Source organism: Rhinolophus hipposideros, assembly GCF_964194185.1.
Source record: "Rhinolophus hipposideros genome assembly, chromosome: 22".
In the NCBI taxonomy this organism is placed as follows: Eukaryota; Metazoa; Chordata; class Mammalia; order Chiroptera; family Rhinolophidae; genus Rhinolophus; species Rhinolophus hipposideros.
In genome coordinates this window covers 25,449,451-25,470,721 of record NC_138068.1, presented here as the reverse complement: position 1 = coordinate 25,470,721, position 21,271 = coordinate 25,449,451, and the positions used below count along the sequence as shown (strand labels likewise).

At 53.2% G+C, this 21,271-nt stretch overlaps 1 protein-coding gene across 1 annotated transcript; it reads left to right on the top strand.

Moving 5' to 3' along the window:
• Positions 1-3,283: 3,283 nt before the first annotated feature.
• On the top strand, positions 3,284-21,055 carry SIGLEC1 (sialic acid binding Ig like lectin 1; the record flags this gene model as incomplete). Its single annotated transcript, XM_081033781.1, has 21 exons — positions 3,284-3,332; positions 3,614-3,973; positions 4,234-4,530; positions 5,995-6,261; positions 6,599-6,853; positions 8,155-8,454; positions 9,110-9,367; positions 10,428-10,763; positions 11,029-11,286; positions 11,504-11,806; positions 13,177-13,437; positions 13,600-13,911; positions 14,383-14,634; positions 14,936-15,205; positions 15,295-15,546; positions 15,805-16,107; positions 16,755-17,015; positions 17,810-18,112; positions 18,382-18,484; positions 18,863-18,935; positions 19,583-21,055. 21 exons carry the CDS (start codon positions 3,284-3,286, stop codon positions 19,685-19,687), a joined length of 5,178 nt encoding a protein of 1,725 aa, XP_080889907.1. The 3' UTR covers positions 19,688-21,055.
• Between the last annotated feature and the right edge of the window lie 216 nt (positions 21,056-21,271).

Below are 21,271 nucleotides of genomic sequence, written 5' to 3'. Positions count from 1 at the left end.
GAAACACGGTAGTTGTGGAGGGCGCAGCTCAGCTCCAAGTCCAGTTGTCATTTTCAGTCTTTAGTTGCAGGGGGTGCAGCCCACCATCCCATGCGAGAATTGAACTGGCAGCCTTGTTGTTGAGAACTCATGCTCTAACCAACTGAGTCATCCAGCCACCCCTGTTTTAACCATGTTTAAGTGTACAATTCAGTGGCATTAAGTACATTCATAATATTGTGTAACCATCACACTGTCTATTTCCAGAACTTTTTCATCATCCAAAATAGAGACTCTGCACCCATTAAACATTAACTCCCTTTCCTCTCCTCCTTCCAGCCCCTCATAATTTTTATTCTCCTTTCTGTGTCTATGAATTAGCTATCTCATATAAGTGGAATCATGTCATATTTGCCCTTTTGGTCTGGCTGACTTCACTTGGCATAATGTTTTCAAGGTTCACCCATGCTGTAACATGTATGAGTTCCATTCCTTCTTATTCTATCATATTCTATTGTATGGATAGACCATATTTTTTTAATCCAGTCATCTATTGAGGGACACTTGGTCGTTCCCACTTTTTGGCTATCGTGACTAACACTGCTATGAACTTGGGTGTACAAGCACCTGTTTGAATCCCTGTTTTCAATTATTTTGGATCTATACCTAAGAGTGCAGTTGCTAAATCATACAGTAACCCTTTGTCTGCCTTTTTGAGGAACCACCCAACTGTTTTCTACCGGGGCTGCACCGTTGTACATGTCCACCAGCAGTGCACTCAGCTTCTAATTTCTCCATATCCTCTTCAACTTTTATTATTTTCTGGCTTTGTTTGTTTCTTCATAGCCATTCTAATTGGTGTGAAGTGGTAGCTCATGGTGGTTTAATTTGCATTTCCCTAATGATTAATGAATGATGTTAAACATCTTTTTATGAGCTTATTAGCCATTTAATATCATCTTTACAGAAATGTCTATTCAAATCCTTAGCCTATTTTTTGAATTTGGGTTTTATTTTTATTTTCTTCCATTCTCTGGATTGTCTTTTCACTCTCTTGATAGTGTTCTTTGATGCACAAAAGTTTTTAACTTTTTTTTTGAGGGGGGAACTGTGTTAAATTTATTTTGTAATAAGTAAACACTACATAATCTAGAAATAAATTTGTGAAATTAATTCATTTAAGCTATATTTGAAATTGTAATTCAGTCGTTTAAAGAGGATATGAGTATCCAATTTCAACTGTTTGTTTTTAATATAAATGTCACATTCATATTGACAAAAATACTATGCACTTTATGTGTTAATCAGTGGGCTAGTGCTTATTTTGTAATTCCCTTGCCATTCCACTAACTTTCTTCTGTAAAGAATAAAGCTTTTGATGTTTCCTTCAATCCTTCCATTTTTTTTCTTTTATTTCTGTAGCAAATTGATATTTCCCCTTATCTTCTTCCAAGACACACATCTTCATTTGCAACTGCTTTTTAAGAACTGTCATTGCTTCTTTGTGTTGCTTTGCTAAAGTTTCCTTTTGATTCTGAAGAGTTTCCTTTTGTCATTTAAATTCTTGTGTCTCCACAACCGTTTTACCAACCTGCTCTTCATATTGAATTTCTGCTTCCTTTCTCATACATAATTCTTCTAATGCTTCCAGTAAACTTGTTTTGAAATCTCAGAGCTGAACAGAAAACAATGTCTCTGAAGAGATTTGAAGAGCAAAGGAAGATGATGATTCCGTCTTAAAATTGTTCTCCATATTAACATTTATCTCCTTATTTTATTGAGCTTTGCTTTATTGCACACGCTCACAGATGTGGTTTTTTACAAATTGAGGGCAAGACACTTCACCTTACTAACCTGCAGCCTTGATAGCATTTCAGGGAAAGTCACCAGAAGTCCCAGCAAAGAGAATGAGCTCCAAGGGTGATGCTCAGTTACCTCAGAGGAGCGCTCCTGACTCCCCCGGAAGGCAAAAGTTTTTAGCTTTTATTAAGTCCGATGTATCTACTTTTCCTCTTGTTGCCTGTACTTGTGGTGTCATACTTCAGAAGTCGTTGCCTGATCTTAGGTCATGAAGATTTTCACCCATGTTCTCTTCTAACAGTTTTATAATTTTTCTTATATGTGTTTCTGCCATCTCTCCCCTTTAGATTCATATCCATGGCACCCCTTAAAGCCCCATCCCCACCAGGGGTACAATAGGGTCTGCCTTCTTATGCATACTACTATAGTGTAGGCATTTAACTCATGTTTGTGGAATATGTGTTGTGCAGGACACTTGTGTCTCCATCCTACATAGACTTGCCCTGCCACCAACTCTAAATCCCCAAGAACCACACCCATCTCTTGCCCACTACTGCAAGGCCTGAGGGTCTCTGCGCTGCTGCAGGGCACTTATCCCCAGTCCCAGGTCCTGAGAAACGGGTGCTAACAAGCTACCAAGGACAAAAGGAAGAACAGAAATGGCTCTGGGTGGGTACAGGAATCCCAAAGGGGAAGTTGTAGCTAGAAACCGCCTTCGAGCTACACCTTGAAGACTGAATAAGGTTTCAGCAAGCAAAGATTATTTGTGGTGGAGACAGAGATGCTCAATTGGAGAGCCCATGGGCAGATGGGACTGGCCCCAGGGTGGGTGTGTAGGGAGCAGAGAATGAGGGCAGAGCTGGCAGTAAGAAATATGTATTAGGCCCATATCTCATGGGCAATGGGGAGCAACAGAAAGGTTTTGAGCAGGGGAGTGGCTCTTAAAGGTGGCACTTTGGTGAGTGCTCAGTCAAGCCCCATTATAGCTTATAGCTAACTGGTAAGGCTGGAGGTAGGGAGACAAATCTTGAGTTAGAAACCATCATTCTTCCTGAGTGCCTTGGAGTAAGTCACTGGGCCTCTCTGAGTTCCAGTTCCTGTTGGCTCGGATGGCAGGGAGGGACAGGGAAGTGGGAAGAAAGCGAGAAACATCTGTTCATCTGCTCTAGGGCAGTATCCTTAAGGGGCTGGGAAAGCAGAACTTGGGGTGGGGCTTAGGGACACATATTGGACTTTCTGGGGCATGATACCAAGTGAGGGCATTCCTGGTAAAGTCCAAGCCAGGACCGTGGGCTCCTGGCTCCCAGCTGATGACTGCCCAGAAGTCCTTGGCAGCCCTGCCCTCTCACTGGATTGGCCAGCACAGCATGTGGGAACACAAGACTGGGCTCTCAGCAGGCTCTGAGGCTGGGGTGCCCTGAGGTTCCTTAGGAGGCCCCTGTGTGCCCAACCAACACAGTGTACACCACCCTCTCAGGCACCAGAACCAGAGCAAAAGCCTGCTATGGGCCACCTGCTCCAGCTGCTCTACCTGGCCTCATCCATCTCAGCAGGTAAGCTGTGCTGGCCTGGCCTGTTTCCCAGGGCCCGGACTTGCTGGCCCGCAGACTGGACTGTGCCTTGTCACAGGTTTGGCCAGTGAGGTGGAAGGGCAGGCACAGGGAGGCACTAGCAGGGAGCAGTGACCTTCCTTGGGGCTCCCAGAGAGGCTGAGCTGCTGGGGGCAGGGCAGGGTTTGGGGGTTCATCTGGGGCATGTTCCATGGGGCAGATCTTAGGGCTCTTCGGGGACCCCAGGCCTGCAATATTCTCCTGTCTGTCTGCCCCTCCCTCAGTCCTGACGTCGTGGGGCAGCTCCAGTCCTAATGCCGTACAAGGAGTGAAGGGGTCCTGTCTCATCATCCCCTGCATCTTCACTTTCCCTGCTGATGTGGAGGTGCCTCATGGCATTGTAGTCATTTGGTACTATGACTACTCGGGCAGTCGGCTGGTGGTTCACCATTCGGGGGACCCCCAGTTGGTGGAGGAACGCTTCCGCGGCCGCACCGAGCTGCTGGGGCGCCCCGAGCACAGAGTGTGCACCCTGCTCCTAAAGGACCTGCGGCCCCAGGACTCAGGCTCCTATAACTTCCGCTTCGAGATCATTCAGGTCAATGGCTGGTCAGAAGTCAAAGCCACCATGGTCACCGTGACAGGTGAGGAGCAGAGTGATCTGTCTACTGCCTGGAAGGGACTCCCAAGCTGCTCCTGGCTCTGCTAACTCACAGCCCCAACTTCTGTCCTAAGCCTAGCCCCAGCCTTGTGTCCCCCACGCATTTGCCCCAAGTGGGGGTGGGGATAGAAAGCAACCTCTCTTTCCCCTTGAAGACCCTTGCCCAGGGCTCACCCCTTAGCTGGGTGAGGAGGTCTCAAGTGTGGTAAAGGGGAGTCCTGACCCTCTTGTCTTTGTCCTCAGAGAACCCCAGTGTGCCCACCATTGCCTCGCCGTTAGAGCTTCGCGAGGGCATGGAGGCAGAATTCAACTGCTCCACTCCCTACGCGTGCACACAGGAGAGGATCAGCCTGCAGTGGCAAGGCCAGGACCCTGCTCGCTCAGTCACCTCCAACCTCCAGAAGCTCGAGCCCACAGGCATCAGCCATCTGGAGACCCTCCGCATGGCCCTGTCCTGGCAGGACCACGGCCAGACCCTGAGCTGCCAGCTCTCGGTGGCTGAACATAAGACAGCGGGCAAGATTCGCCTCCAAGTGCAGTGTGAGTACACTGGGGCCATTCCCTCATTACCAAGCACGCATCTGTGGCTCCCCAATGGAAACGGTTCCTTCTCCAGCCAGTAGAAACATGGCCCTTGTCCCGAGGCAAAGCTGGGTACACTTGGACCTCCAGGGTGGGGCAGGTGGAGAGAGAATGCTAAGCACTAAGAACCACATTTAATGGCTCCTTTTCACCTCTTGTCCCTGAGGCTAGGCTGGGCACAGGAGAGGAGATACAAAGAGCCAAAGACTTGGGGGTCGGGCAGCAAGCACCCTGGGATTTAGCCCAGCTCTGGAGGATAGTGGGGGAGGGGAGTGGTCCGCCTCTTTCCTGCCTAAGGCTGCTCACGTTCATGGTAATCAGTGTGTCACTGGACGTGGCAAAGACGCCATGGGAGAAAGCCCCAGTTTCCACTTGATTGAGCACCTCCCCATCTCAGTGAAACGGGGTAGCCTGTTCTAGAACAACCACTGTGCGCACGCATCAGGCAGTTAGTTCCACCATCCACTACATGAGCAAATTTTGGGCAACTTACTTGCCTCTCAGAGCCTCTGTTTTCTTGTCTGTACAGGGGAGAGGCCATCTATAGTACTGTTAAGTAAATACTAGTTCCTATCTCATAGAATTGTTATGAAAATTAGAGGAGTGCTTGGCGCATACTAATGGCTCAAAAATAGTAGTTTCTACTATTTTCATATTTACATAGATTAAGCGCTTGAAAATATGAGCTTTTATTAACATATTACATAGAGAGAGGTTTTGGAATAAGATTTAAAGAAATGCAGTTCTTGGGGGCGGCTGGATGGCTCAGTTGGTTAGAGTGTGAGCTCTTAACAACAAAGTTGCCAGTTCAATTCCCGCATGGGATGATGGGCTGCGTCCCCTGCAACTAAAGATTGAAAAAGGTGACTGGACTTGGAGCTGAGCTGCGCCCTCCACAACGAGACTGAAGGACAACGACTTGGAGCTGATGGGCCCTGGGGAAACACACTGTTCCCCAATATTTCCCCCCCAAAATGAAAAAGAAATGCAGTTCTTTGTATGGTTGGCAGCCTCTTTACAAGTCGGCTAACCATTCTCAGAGCTAATTGACTCTGTCTTTGGCCCCCTCCATTAGGTGGTTGGTCCCTCACCAACCAATAGCTACCACAAGCCACCAAAGCAAGTAGTGTGTACCCATGACTCCCAAATAGGTGGACAGTGTCATGAGGCAGAAAGCCCTAGAAGACAGTGTGGCCTGGATACTACGTCAAGCATTGCATTATCAGGCTGTCAATGGAGAAGGAAGGGATCAGGAATTCCTCACAAGGGGGGGGGGGGACAGTGCAGTCCTGGATAGGGGAGCTAACAGGACTGATGATTATTCTGGGTGGGCTTCCTTAGGGCAGAGTGTTGAGAGAGGAAAAGTGTACCAGCCCCTGCCTACCCCAGGCACCTTACCTGACAATCTGTCATACTTTGCAGATGCCCCCAAGGGTGTGGAGATCCTCCTCAGCCCCTCGGAGGGGAACATCCGTCCAGGTGACCCAGTTACACTCACCTGCCAGGTGAACAGCAGCTACCCCAAGGTCAGTTCCGTGCAGTGGGTCAAGGATGGGACACACCTCAAAGCCCAGAGTCATGTGCTGAAGCTGTCCCAGGCCGCCTGGGATGATGCTGGCATCTACACCTGCGAAGCTGAGAATGGTGTGGGCTCCTCAGTCTCCCTTCCTGTCAGCCTCCACGTTTTCAGTGAGTCCTGGGTGAGCCTGGGTCTTGACCAGAGGGCAGAAAAAGGCTCCAGGCCACTGGGGCTGAGGAGAGCCAGGCCAAGATGCCTCCTGGAATGTGGGTGTGGAGTCCCAGCCCTGTGTCAGACAGATGGCAAACCTCCCTGTCAGGGTGGGATATCAGGAGGATCCCCGTGTACAGGACAGATCCCCACAGCCAATCCAGGAGCTCCCCTGCAGAAGGGGTGTGAAGTAGACAGTCAGAGATTTAGGCTGAGTGGCTACAACCCCAGCACTCTGAGAGGTTGGGCCTGGAATGCGGCTGGGTACCTCCAGTGTGCCCTATGTTGCCCCCACAGTGGCGAAGGTCCAGGTGAGCTCAACAGGTCCCATCCAGGAGCACCAGACAGTGACGCTGGCCTGTAACTTGCCTAAAGGAGCACCCAGTGAGCTGCGCTACAACTGGTACAAAAACCAAGTCCTGCTGGAGGATGCCCACAGCAGTACCCTCCAGCTGCTTTCGGCCACCAGGGCCGACACCGGCTTCTACTTCTGTGAGGTGCAGAACGCCCAGGGCAAGGAGCGCTCTCCCCCTGTCAGCGTGGTGGTCATCCGTAAGTGGCCAGGGTGGGACGGACGCTGCCAGAGCCCAGCCAAAGGCTAGAGCCCTGCAGGAGGGCTAGGGTCCTGGGCCCAGGTGACCTTGAGCTCTGCACACCTGAGCAAGGCTTTGATCTCCCTGGGCCTTAGTTTCCTCCTATTTTTAAAACATCTTTATTTTGAAAAAAATTCAAACTAACAAAAAGAGTGCAAAGAATTATCATATACCTTTAACTTAGATTCCCCATTTGTTAATATTTTGGTACATTTGCTCTCTTTCTTTTTAAATATATATTATATATTTATACATATGTGTATACACACATATGAGCATATATGTGTGCGTGCATGTATACACATTTTCTCTTTGTAAACACAGACACATGCATTCTCTATACACACATGTGTATAATATGCACTCTATTGGTATGCATACACCCATATACGCTATCTATCATCTATCTGTCTGTCTATCTATCTATCTATCTATCTATCTATCTATCTATCTATCTATCATCTATCTATCATCTATCTGAATTTATGTTTCTAAAGTTGCAGACATGTTGCCTTTTTACTCCTTTGTTCCTCAGTGTGTACTTTCTAAGGTTGTTCTCATCCAGAACCACAGTGTAGTGACCACAGCTGGGAAATCTAATATTGACCTAAGACCATTACCTGATCAACTGTCCATACTTAAATTTTACCAAAGGACCTAATAATGTTCTTCATGGCAATTATTTTTTCTGATCCAGGGCCTAATCCAGGACCCCATGTTGCATTCAGTTGTCACGTCTCTCTAGTCTCCTTTCATCTGGGGCAGTTCCTCAGCCTTTTCTTGTCTTTCTTGACATTGAAACTTGACAGCACAGGCTAGTTGTTGTGTGGCTGCCCTCAGTTTGCATCTGTGGGAACTGAGTAGACTGAGCAGGGCACTTGGGCGCGAATGTCACAGACGTGATGCCGCATCTGTCTTCTGCATCACATGCGGGGGCACGTCACGTCAGGGTGTCCCACTGCTGGGAGTCTTCACTTTGATAACTTAGTTGAGGTGCTGTTTGTCCACTGCCAAGTCTCTGCCAGTTTCCCCATCTTTAAAGTAGGCTGTGCGACCCCCCACTCGCAGGGTTGCCACAAGGATGCCTGGGGTGACAGCATGACTTGCCCAGCCCAGGGACAAAAGTGGATTCAGCAGGCCCTCATGGGTCACCCCCCCTGCCATGGCGTCATGGGACAAAGCAGGTGCAGGGGTCATAGGCTATAAAGAGGGACCCAGGGAGTGCCCCTGTCTGAGGGTGACAGGCTCTTCTCCTCACAGACCCGCCCCTCGCCCCAAACCTAACTGCCTTCTTGGAGATGCAGAGGGGACTGGTGGGCATCCTCCACTGCTCCGTGGTCAGCGAGCCCACGGCCACCCTGGTGCTGCTCCACGGCGGACTTGTCCTGGCCTCCACCCTCGGTGAGGGTAACCGCAGCCCACGCTTCAGTGTCTCCTCTACCCCCAACTTCTTGCGCCTGGAGATCCGAAACCTGGAGCTGGCCGACAGTGGGGAGTACACATGCACAGCCACCAACTCCTATGGGAATGCGTCCTCCAGCCTGGACTTCCGTGCTAATGGTAAGATGGCCTCAGGGGGCTTGTGGAGGCAGCCCGAGGAGGAGGCCTGCTCTGGTCTCTTTCTCCTAGGAGTCTAGAGAACTCAACTGAGGAACTGAGTTAGCTGGCTAGTAAAAACCACATCAAAAATCTGGGCTATAGACAGTCATCCCAACCTGGGAGGTTCCTGGAAGTCAAGGCAAAAAGGGAAACGTGGCAGGTTGTAGTATTCCTTTTGTACACATTCTGAATCAACGTAGAGGGTCCTTCACATGCATTTATTTGCTTTTTTATTTATCAAATGTTTGGGGCAGGCTCTGTGCTAGGAGTCAGATGCAGGAGGCACAATAGAGAAGTAGGTGCATGTGCTGCCCTCCCCTCCTTCAGAAGCCATGGCAGACATGGCTCATTGATCAAGCCAGGTTTTTGACACAAGCTTGGGTTCTGGCTTGGAATCCTTCTCAACCATGCTGCAACCAGTTACTGTCAATAGATCAGGATTGGCATTCGAGGCCAAACCCTCCTGATCTTCGAGAGTCACAGAGCTGATGGCAAGAAGCCCAGACCAACCTACAGTTGTGTGGGGAAAGGATGATGCTGGAGGGCTTCCTGCAGTAGGTGGCACAGAGCCACAGATGTGCAGAGGAGCTGAGCCTCCCTTTCTCTCTTCTGCCAGTGGCCCGCCTCTTCATCAGCCCAGCAGCAGAGGTGATAGAAGGACAGGCGGTGACACTGAGCTGCAGGAGTGGCCTGAGCCTGACTCCTGACACCCGCTTCTCCTGGTACCTGAATGGAGCCCTGCTTCTCGAGGGGCCCAGCAGCAGTTTCGTGCTCCCTGCAGCCACCAGGACGGATGCTGGCTCGTACCACTGTCGAGCCCAGGATGGCCACAGTGCCAGTGGGCCGTCCTCACCTGCCGTCCTCACTGTGCTCTGTGAGCAGCCCCCCCATCGGCCCCTGCCTGCCTTGGGGAGGGTCGGTCCCCTGGGGTCCACCAGCCATCCCTACTGGGGTCCACAGGCCCTCCTGGCCCTGTCTTGCTCAGGGCCTACATCAGGAAGGCAGCTGCAAGCCTGGGCACCATGGGTCTCTCCACCCAGGGCTAAAATCTGGGGAACAAGGCTAAGGATTTCTTTACCTTCCCATGTCCCATCTTGCGATCCCAGCCCCTAGACTCAAACCCACCATGGGCACCATGTCCAAGCTTTGTCCTCCTGAGCTGGGCCCCGGGACACCATCTTCCTATATACGTGCACACACCCCATAGGCTGTGCCCTCACGGGCTCCCAGAGACACAAAGGCAGAACTTCTCGGTGCAAGAACTGCGTCCTGTCATGGTTGGATGCTCCATATTATCCGAGGGGCTGACTAATGTTCAGGGCACACTTAGCTTCCAGAAAGCCTCCCCTGACATGGGCACGAGCAACATCCTGAGACTGTCAGGAAGAACAGCTGACTCTCAGGAGTTTTCAAGTGTCAGAGTAAGATCACGTGGGGGCCTTGGCTGATGGCTGTCTTTGACCATCCATCTCCAGAAACCTCTAGGAAGAGAGCATTTTAGGCATTGTCTGTTATCATGGGAGCTGGCTTGGAAATCAGAGATAAGACGCAGGGAGGAAGGGATGGGGTGCACAGTGGGAGCAGAGAGCAAGCCTCACAGGGATTGCTATGTGAGTGCCCTCCTCAGGAGCACAAGGGAGTTAGGCAAGTGGCTGGTAGGCCACACCACACCTTTGCCCACGCTAGAATATGGCCCTCCTTCCTCTGGGAAGACTCAGTCCAGCACTAGAGCACAGCTTAGCATGAGGCACATGGGCTGAATTCCTTCCAGCCTGGTTTGGTTTTCCTTGTGCAGTGCACAGCCTGCGCAGCTGTTTGTGGTAGCTCTGGGCACACCCCTTTACCCAGTATGTTCTGGGAGCCTCACCAGCTTCGGGACCTGTGAGGCCCTGGCAGAGATTGCGGATGAGTGCCCATGCTCTTCCTCCTTGCAGACGCCCCACGCCAGCCCATGCTCACTGCCCGGCTGGACCTCGATGCTACAGGAGGTGGGGCTGGCCGTCGAGGCTTTCTCGAGTGCCGTGTGGACAGTGACCCCCCAGCCCAGCTGCGGCTGCTCCACAGAGACCATGTAGTAGCCTCTTCTCTGCCATCAGAGGGTGGCTGCAGCACCTGTGGGGGCTGTTCCCAGCGCACAAAGGTCCACAGAGCCCCCAACCTGCTGCGTGTGGAGATTCGAGACCCGGTGCTGGAGGACGAGGGTGTGTACCTGTGTGAGGCCAGCAACACCCTGGGCAATGCCTCCTCCTCGGTGACCTTCGATGCCCAGGGTAAGTCGGGGCAGGAAGTGGTGGCATTGCGTTAGGAGCCAGTACTCAGGACTATTCCTCTGCAACCTGGCTCCAAGGAAGGTCTGTCCAGTGAAACCATCTCATTCAGCAGTGGGAGTTCACTACCCTCCCCCATATAGTGGGCACTCCAGAGGGTCTCCTTCCTGCTTCCTCCAGGCTGGGAAGTTGGACCACTGGCTCCTGGGGTGGGGGGAACAGTCAAGGTGAGCCTGTCTCGAGTGAGCCTGTGCTGCCTGCTCTCCAGCCACTGTCCTGGTCGTCACACCGTCACACAGACTGCTAGAAGGCACCGGAGCCAACCTGACTTGCAATGTGAGCCGGGAAGCCAGCGGTGGCCCTGCCAACTTCTCCTGGTACCGGAATGGGGCACTGTGGGCCCAGGGTCCACTGGAAACCGTGACGCTGCTGCCTGTGGCCAGAACGGATGCTGCCCTCTATGCCTGCCGCATCCTTTCTGAGGCTGGTGCCCAGCTCTCTGCCCCTGTGGTCCTGAGTGTGCTCTGTGGGTGATGGGCAAGGGCAGTGTTGGGCACTTGGAGGGTTGAGGGGGTAGGGTGGGAAGAACCAGGCTGGGGTTGGGTTTGGGGAGACAAGAACATGGCTTGGGCATGAGAAAATGTGGGTCTGGACTGTGTGTGGAGGGAGGTGTGGGACAGAGTGGCAGCTACGGTGTGGTGAGCTGTGCTGGGGGTGACCTGAGCTCCCCGCTATCCCTGCAGATCCCCCGGACCCTCCAAAGCTGTCAGCCCTCCTGGACGTGGGCCAGGGCCACATGGCTGTGTTTGTCTGCACTGTGGACAGTAGTCCCTTGGCCCAGTTGGCCCTATTCCATGGGGAGCGCCTCCTGGTCACCAGCATGGGACCCCAGCTCCCATCCCGTGGCCGTCTCCAGGCCAAAGCCATGGCCAACTCCCTGCAGCTAGAGGTCCGAGACCTGGGCCTTGGGGACTCTGGCAGCTACCGCTGTGAGGCCACAAATGTCCTTGGATCAGCCAATACCTCCCTCTTCTTCCAGGTGCGAGGTGAGTATCAATCCTCTGAAGACGTAGTGGACCCAGGTGCCCTGGGGGCCATCTGGCCAGGTTTTGGGCTGAGCTGTGTGTATTTTGTGCAGAAATGTGAGGTCTTTTCAGCCATAGTTTGGGGATAATTTCCAACCAGCCAGCCAATAGGAGGCCTCCCTACTCCAGCTAGATATTTACAGCCAGTAGGTGGCTGTGGCAATTGCACAAGGCATCTTGCTTTGTTGGAGCAATTTAACAGATAACTTCTTTTGTAATAATATAATATTGTTAGATAATAATTCTCACACAAAACTTAATGTGTGTATAGTATGCCTATACATGTGTAATATATGTATATGAATGTGTGTATGTACACACATATATATACACGAGTATGTACATAGACACAAAATACATTCATATTCTTTATTAGTATATATAGTCATACATATATATATTCTGTAAAAATCCTCCCTACGTGAATAAACCAGGAAAAAGGAAAGTTAATACCCATAATGCTGCAAAGGTCAAAGAAAAGCACACAATTTTTCTCCCACAATGACAAACATCAATTTTTGAAATTTTCCTTTGGCCTTGGTTCTATAAATCTTTTATTTATCATGCCAATTTCACAGGCAGAGAAATTAAGGGTCAGAGCTTTAGGAGCTTGCTCATGATCACATGACTAGAAGGTAGCCCTGCAAGCTCAGGACTAATCTGGTTCCGGTCTCAGGTACAGCCTGTGTTCTCTGTCACTACCCCTGCTGTCCGTCCTTCTCACTGCCCCCACCCGCTGTCCTCCTGCCCCAGGCCCAGGGGGAAATAAGGACTGCCCTTGGCCCAGTCCCCCGTTCCTGGGCTCTCATGACCCGGATCATGGGTGCAGAGCTGGGCGGGAGAGGGCTGGAGAGAACTCAAGATCACACTGGCTGTTTTCCTCTTCCAAGCCCTCAGTCACCACTGCAGAGTCCAGCTCATGATCAGGCAATGGCCCTTGTCATGACCTAACTCCTATTTTAGTGCTTTATAGAGTCAAACCAACATTTGTCAAGAGCTAACACATGCACGCACTGTGCCTGGTGCTGAGTTACTAATCGTACTAGTCATGCCCTTGAGAGGCTCACCCTCTTGTAGGTGAGGTGTGATGAATGGCACAGCAAAGCTGCCTCAAGGTGGTGGGCAGTAAATGCCAAGACAGACCGATGCCGGGTAGGGGAAAGAGGAGAGGCCGAGGCATGGAGTTGAAGTGGACTGTGGGAGAGGTGGGGAGGCTGTGGCTCCAGGACAGAGGCTTGCGGTCATGCAGTTCTGGAGTGGACGCACACCCAGTCTCAGATACAGGGGCTTATGGCGGAGGGCCCTCACTTGCTCTCGGTTTCTCCCTGCAGGGGCCTGGGTCCAGGTGTCACCATCATCCGAGCTCCAGGAGGGCCAGGCTGTGGTCCTGAGCTGTAAGGTACCCACGGAGGCCCTGGAGGGGACCTCATACCACTGGTATCGGGATGGCCAACCCCTCCCAGAGTCGACCGCAGCAACACTGCATTTTGCAGCCATAACTTTGAGCCAAGCTGGGGCCTACCACTGCCAAGCCCAGGCCCCGGGCTCAGCCACCACAAGCCTGGCTGCCCCTGTCAGCCTCCACGTGTCCTGTAAGCGCTTTCATCCTGTGCATGTTTCTTGGAGGGTGAAGGAGGCAAGGGCACAGCTGGGGGAGGGGAGGCTGAGCCCCTGGTCTTGGGCTCCGCCTCCATGAAAGAGCCTTAGATGAGGGACCCCCTGACCAGATCCTGACCACTCCCTGCCTTGTGTAGACGCCCCGCGCCAGGCCACTCTCACCACCCTGATGGACACCGGCTCTGGGAGACTGGGCCTCCTCCTGTGCCGTGTGAACAGTGACCCCCCGGCCCAGCTACGACTGCTTCATGGGGACAGCCTCGTGGCCTCCACGCTACAAGGTGTGGGGGAACTTGCAGGCAGCTCTCCCCGGCTACAGGTGGCTGTGGCCCCCAACACACTGCGCCTGGAGATCCACAGTGCAGTGCTCGAGGATGAGGGCGTCTACACCTGTGAAGCTACCAACAGCCTGGGCCGGACCTTGGCCTCGGCCAGTTTCGATGCCCAGGGTCAGTGTGGGGGTGTGAGTATGTGCATGAGTGGCTCCTTTAAGAGGAAAGAAGGTTGGAGAGGGTTCTGGAAGCCTGGGGCACAGGCAAAAGGACTGAACTTAAGGAGTCTCCATTTCCACCCTTCTCCAAACTTGGGTTTCATTGAAGAGCCTTTTTAAAAACAGTATTTTACATGAATGCCCAGTGGATAAAACTAATCAGAAAGTGGGTGCTCAAGGAGAAACCATAGCAGGGCCAGGGAAGACTGTATTCTCCCATGGGCCCCCACGAGGGACAGGGTGGGTTCTGCAGAACTCTCCTTGGGACCACCTGAGAGATGATGGATCATTTCCCAAGCTCCTCTGAGCCCCATTTACAGGTGGACTACCTGTGCCTCCCAGAGGCTGCGGGGCTTCCCTCCGTCATGGAGACAAATGGATTGTTTCACACAGCCTCACTGGTGTCCCCATGCCCTCCTTCTCTCCCCAGCTGTGAGTGTGCAGGTGTGGCCCAAGGCCACCGTGCAGGAGGGGCAGCTGGTGAACCTGACCTGCCTTGTGTGGAGCACCCGCCGGGCCCAGCTCACCTACACGTGGTACAAGGATGGGCAGCAGCGCCCAGGTGCCCACTCCATTCTCCTGCCCAATGTCACCGTCATGGATGCCGCCTCCTACCGCTGCGGTGTGGTGACCCCTGGCCAGGCACCCCACCTCTCCAGACCTGTCATCCTGGACATCCTCTGTGAGTGTGGTTGGCTGCAGGGTGGAGCTCGAAAGAATGACAGCAGCTTACAGGGATCAGGACATGGCCAGAGCCCCACAGGTGTCCACTGGGAACTTCGTACAGGAATTCACCCGACTGACGGAGCACTGCTCAGGAAGCATGAGAGTTGTGGGGGGCAGGGCAGCAGTGCCTCAGGTTGGGCAAGTGGAGGCCATTGGGGTAGGGAGCCAGGGCCGTCCTGGTTTGAATGTCACCTGCACACGGGCCTCCTTATGGCTGCGGACTCTGAACTCCTTCCACGTCTGTTGTGCTCCTGTAGATGCACCCCGCAGCCTGCGCCTAACCTACCTCCTGGAGAGCCACGGTGGGCGGCTGGCCCTGCTACTGTGCACTGTGGACAGCCACCCACCTGCCCAGCTGGCCCTCAGCCGTGCTGGCCGCCACCTGGCCTCCTCAGCCACAGCCTCTGAGCCCAACACCCTGCGCCTGGAGCTGTGGGAACCCCGGCCCAGCGACGAGGGTCTCTATAGCTGCTCAGCCCACAGTCCTCTGGGCCAGGCCAACACGTCCTTGGAATTGCAGCTAGAAGGTGAGGCAGGGCCCAGGTCCAAGTTACCAGGGGTGGGATTAGCTGTGGCGTCCAGCTGGGCCCAGCTGACCCTGGCATCCTTGGGACAGGTGTGCAGGTGACCCTGATTCCATCAGCCTCTGTGCCTGAGGGGTCCTCCATCACAGTGACCTGTGAAGACCCTGCTGCTAGCCCACCCACTCTCTATACCTGGTACCACAACAGCCGCTGGCTGCAGGAAGGACAAGCTGCCTCCCTCTCATTCCCGGTGGCTACACGGGCTCACGCAGGCGCCTACTCCTGCCAGGTCCAGGATGCCCAGGGGACACGCAGTTCCAGGCCTGCGGCCCTGAAAGTTCTCTGTGAGCAGGGGTGTCCAGCGTGGTGGAGGGCGTTTCCAGGCTGCAGTGGGGATGGGCACAGGACCACAGTGGACCTAGGAATGGGCACTAGGGAAAAAGGACATAGGTGATGAGGAAAGAGACCCTAGGTCCCTGGGAACGCTGCTTGGAGGAATCTGCCCACAGGACTCCAGAGAAGGTGGCACTTCTGGGAGGGTGGACAATGGACAGTACAGGGTTTCCAAGCAAGGCCCCCAACTGTGCCCTGCCCCACCCCAGATGCCCCTCGGGATGCTGTTCTGTCCTCCTTCCGGGACTCGAGGGCCAGCCCCATGGCTGTAGTGCAGTGCACTGTGGACAGTGAGCCACCTGCCGAGCTGACCCTGTCCCGAGATGGCAAGGTGCTGGCTTCCAGTCACGGGGTCCATGGCTTGACATCGAGGACAGGCCATGTCCAGGTGGCCCGTAATGCCCTGCGACTGCAGGTGCAAGATGTGCCCTCAGGTGATGAGGACACCTACGTCTGCACGGCCCACAACTTGCTGGGCTCAGTCAGCACTACAGGGCAGCTACATGCGGAAGGTGAGGAGGAGAGGGGGAAGGACTCAGGTGCTGTGGGATTGGAGTCCATGTGGAGGGGGGCTGGCGGGCCAGAAGGGGTAGCTATAGCCCTGCCTAATGATGGAAGAGGAGCACCTCCCACTGAGGGGTTTGCCCAGCCTGAGGGGGAGAAACAACCTTGCCCTTGGAGAGCTCCCTACAAGAGCAGCGGTGTAGCAATGCCCAAGAGGAGGCTGGGTGCAGGAGAGACAACTCTGCCCTCACAGAGCCCAGTCTGGGGGTGGTGCAGAGACCTGCCCTGGGGAAGCCTGGGGTGAGGTGAGGTACACAGCCCTACTCTCAGGGAGTCCAGTCTGAGAAAGGTTGCAGTCCCACCCTTGGAGAGTCAGGTCTGAGGGCAGGACACCGCCTCATCCATCAGAAAGCCTGGTTTGATGAGAGAGGGAGACACAGCCCTGCCCTAGAAATCCCCAGTGCAAGGATGAGAGACAGCCCTGTTCTCAGAGATCTCAGTCTGATGGGGGAGACATAGTCCCTTCTTCAGGGACCCCGATCTCAAGTCAGGTCAGAACTTCTCAGAATGCACAGAGACCTCTCAGATCCCACCCAGAAGCTCTGGCTCCCAAAGGCCTGCAGATCCCAACCACCTCCTGGTCGTCGGCCTGCAGGTGTGCGTGTGGTGGCCCAGCCAGGCCTGGATGTACCTGAGGGCACAGCACTGAACTTGAGTTGTCACCTTCCTGGTGGCCCCAGGCCCATGGGCAACTCTACCTTCGCTTGGTTCTGGAATGGCCAGCAACTACATTCGGAGCCTGTGCCCACCCTTGCCTTCTCGTACGTGGCCCGTGCCAAAGCTGGAGTGTACTACTGCCGGGCTGAGCTCCCCACCGGGCCCACCATCTCTGCTCCAGTCATGCTCCGTGTACTCTGTAAGTGACACCCTCCGCCTGCCTCAGTCTCCCCACATCTCACATGCTCACCTCAGGTCTTCCTCCTCTTCTGTCTGCAAAGAGCGAGGACTTCACAGGTATGGAGTTCTGGGTTGGAAGACTACCACTGACGGGTGGTGTGACCTTGTGCAACCCTGCCTTGGTTACCTCATCTACAAAGCGTCAGTCCCCTCACCTTGTGAGGTGTGTAGGAGACAAAGCACACAGAGTACCTGGAACACAGTAGGCCCTCATCAGCCTTGGTCCCCTACTCCAGTGTTCACCAGGGCCCCATGCTCTGTCAGCCAGCTGTTGCTGTGTATCAAGTCACCCCCAAACTTAGCACTTAAAATGACAGCCATTTTGTTTGCTCACAATTCTGTGGGTCAGAAATTTGGGCTGGGCTCAGCTAGGCAGTTCTTCTGCTGGTCTTACCTCATGTGGCTGCAGTTGTCTGATGGCTGAACTGAGGCTAGATGGTCTAGGATAGCGTCACCTTCTTGGCTGGCTGTTGGCTGGGCCACATGTGTGCAGCAGGCTGGCCTGGGCTTCCCAAATGGTTGTGTTCCAAGGAGAGCAGAAGCTGCGAGTACTCTTGCGGTCTAGCTCTGACCTCATTGTGTGTCTACACAATGTCACTTCTGTCTTTTCACGGTTAAAGCGAGTCACAGGTTCGAGGAGTGAGGAAATGAACTCTTGATGGGAGGAGCAGTGAAGTCACCTTGCATGGGTACAGGGAAGGCAGGAATTTATGGTTGTTTTCCACAATTACCTCACTCCCTGTCTTCCTACAGACCCTCCCAAGATGCCCACCATGACGGTCTTTGTGGAGCCTGAGGGTGGTATCCAGGGCATCCTGGACTGCAGAGTGGACAGCGAGCCCCTAGCCAACTTGACTCTCCACCTTGGCAGTCGTCTGGTGGCCTCCAGCCAGCCCCGAGACACTCCAGCCGAGCCTCACATCCACGTCTCCGCTGCCCCCAATGCCTTGAGAGTGGACATTCAGGAGTTGAGACCCAGTGACCAAGGGGAATATGTGTGCTCTGCCTCCAATGCTCTAGGCTCTGCCTCTGTCTCCACCTACTTTGGAACCAGAGGTGAGGGAGGGCTCCGCCTCCCAGGCTGCGCTGCACAAGGTCCAGCTCTCATGCCCAAGGGCTTCCTTCCGAGGTCTTCCTTGAATTCCTTCAGTGGCAATCAGCTTGTCTGTCTAGTCTAGACTGGTTGCTAGAAGCTCCTTTACCTGAGGAAGCTCCTAAGACAAAGTGAAAGTCAGAAGAAGTTTCATCTTGGGGAAGTCATCTTGGGAAGGAGCATTGGAGGCCTGGAGCCACAGCTGCCCCCTGAGCTATCCCCTGTGTTCCAGCCCTGCACCGCCTGCGCCTGTTCCAGAAGCTACTTTGGGTCTTCGGGCCGCTGGCGGGCCTGTTCTTCCTCCTGCTGGGCCTGGGGGCCTACTATACCTTGAGGTGGGTGTGGAGCTAGGGGTGGATGGAGCCACTCATCCTTCTCCCTTACTCCCAACATTCCCCCATGTCCCTCCTACCAAATTCACAGCCTCCATACTTTCTAGCCTGTTCCCCTCCCTCCTTCCATTCCAAATTTGGGGTCCCTTTTAGAATCATCTCTAAATCTATCTTGCTGTAGTTTGCTTCTTTTCTTGTCTCTACCCTGTCTGTGCTGAAGCAAGGGCTAGGAAGGAAGAAAGTTAAGGTACCTCACACTCCACAATGCTCCCCACTGCTCGGTGCAATGAGCAGTCAGGGGACAAGCATGTGGGGTGGGGGGAAGGAATGGGGGCAGGCAGCCAGGGGAGAGGCTCTTTGACTCCACTTTTGCCCTTGCAGAAGGAGGTATTTTCATAAGCGAAGTGTGGGTGAGAATTTGGTGGAGATGGATTCTCAGAAGGACACCACGCAGGTATGTATCCACCCTGTGGGCACACACAGAGGTAATGCCTGGCTACCCCACAGTGCAGGCTGGACCCTAGAGACTACTCTCATTTATAGGCTGTTTCCTGGGGTTGGAGGGAGACTGGGGAGAGGATATAGAGAAACGTGGTCCCTTGAGAAGATAGGGGGAGCCATATTCTGACTGGGGCAGAGAGAAGGCATGTGTTTGCTATGTGGTTGGCTGGATGACTGGGGCAGACACTCTGAATTTAGCAGCAACACCTCGACTTCCAAGACAAACCTTGGAACACAGGACCCCATCGGTGTTTTGGGGTCTGTCTTCCCCACTCTTGAGTCTTCCCATCACCTGGGCAGGGGCAAAAGTCTGTTTCCCCCGCCCCCATGATGTGTCCCCTTTTGTGGATAATCCATTTGGTGGGCCTGGGCTCCCAGCCATGCACATTCTCACTAACCCCTTTGGGACCCCTACCCAAGGTTAGGGGTCTGGGGGACTGCACTCCAGAGTTAGGGATCAGGTGATGACTGCTCCCAGAGTCCTCCTGTGACCAGGGTTTCCTCTGTGGGAAGCTCATTGGTCCTGATGCAACCACATTTGGGAACTCATCCTGTGCTCTGCCCCTGAGCTGACTGACCCATGGCATTGCCTGCCCTCAGGAGGAGGTCACTGAAAGCTGTGATGACTTGGGCCTCGTAAACAAGGCAGCGTTGGATCCTGCCTCCCTCTGTGAAAAGAGCTCTGTGACATCTGACCTTCTATGACCTGGTTCCAAACTTCTCGCCCCCAAGAAAAATGGGTGGTAAGAGGAGGGGTGAACCACAGTCTACCCTTGGGGGATGCTGAAGAGAATGAGTTGATCATGTTGTCCATTTCTCTTTCTCTTTTCTCTGGATCTCATCTCTCCATTTATCTTCTAAGGCACCGCCTCTTTCTCCTCCAACCCTGGATTTTTTGGATGGATTAAAAGAGGAACTTTCCACAGCCTCACAGCCAGGCCAATGCACTCTGTACTAGCTAGAATATAAGTTAGGCTGCTCTAACAAGAGACCAAATACAGTAACTTCAACATGAGAAAGTATTATTTTTCTCTCCCATACTAGTCTGGGTATGTTACGACGGATTAAGGTGTTGGAGCTCTGGATCTTTCTTATCTTTCTCCATCCCTAAAATGTTGCCATTGATTGTGAGGTTCACAATGACCCCACTGTGTTCACATTCCCTCCAGAAAGAACAGTGGAAGTTGAAGGCACACCCATTCCCATTGTGGACACTACCCAGAAGCTTCCCATGTCACACCCACACACTGCCCATTAGCTAGAGTTTAGTTATATGGCCACTCTAAGCTGCAAGAGATTCTGGGAAATGTAGTGTTTTAATTCTACTTCCAAAGAACTCCCAACTATGGGCTCATCCCTGAGACTTTTGACACTGATAAGAATGCCGGCCATGTTCTGTCTCAGGTCCATCTGCTGAAAGGCGTGCCCTGGTTCTGGGCTTCCTGGAGGAGTAGTCCCTCTCACACATTAAGACTGAGGGCATCAAGAAGGCTTGATAGTCTGCAAGGAGAGGGCATGCCAGGCAGTGTGTTGCCTGAGCAGGCATCTTGTGCCAGATCTGGCCCCTGGAACAAGAGGTGCCCCCATTCTCAGTCCCCACCCCCAGGGAGTGTGGGGAGCAAACGCAATGTTGTCAGCATCCTTGCCTCTGCTCCAGGTGCATTCCTCTCCATGATTTAGTGAGTTCAGGTCCTCTTCCTCTAGGCTCATGCACTAGAGGTTGTTAAGATGAATGAGGGTCACGAAGAAAGAATAAGGTGCTTCCGGGAAATCAGTGCATGAGGGGAGCCAGTTCTTGGGTAGGCTAGTGACTCCCCTGCCTGGTAGTCTGGTGACAGATGGTGGGAGGAGCAAATAACATGCCACTCTGGGATTTGGGTTAAGAAACATGGGTAATAGTGGAGACTTAGAATAGGGGCTAACAGGTTGGGAAGAAATTAGAGACCAGGTGAGCTCCATGTGGCCGTGGCTGGGACCCTTCCTGGTCCCAGGTCTCATTCCTTTTAGTGCCTGATTGCCAGAGTCTTCCTGGAAGCCTGTCCAGCAGGTCTCCCCAATAAATGTCCACCCTATAAAATAACTGGAGTGAGTCTGTTTCTTGCAACCCAAACTGCTAGAGTGGAACACAGAGGATTCAAATGTGAGTGGGGTTTATTCTGGGAGACTGTCTGCCAAGGTGACCAGTGGGTGCAAATTACACGCATTTACCACAAAATACCTTATACTCAAGTGGTTTGTGCCCCTTCCTGCTCCTCGAGGCTCCGGGGGCTGTTAACCTCCAGTGCCCAC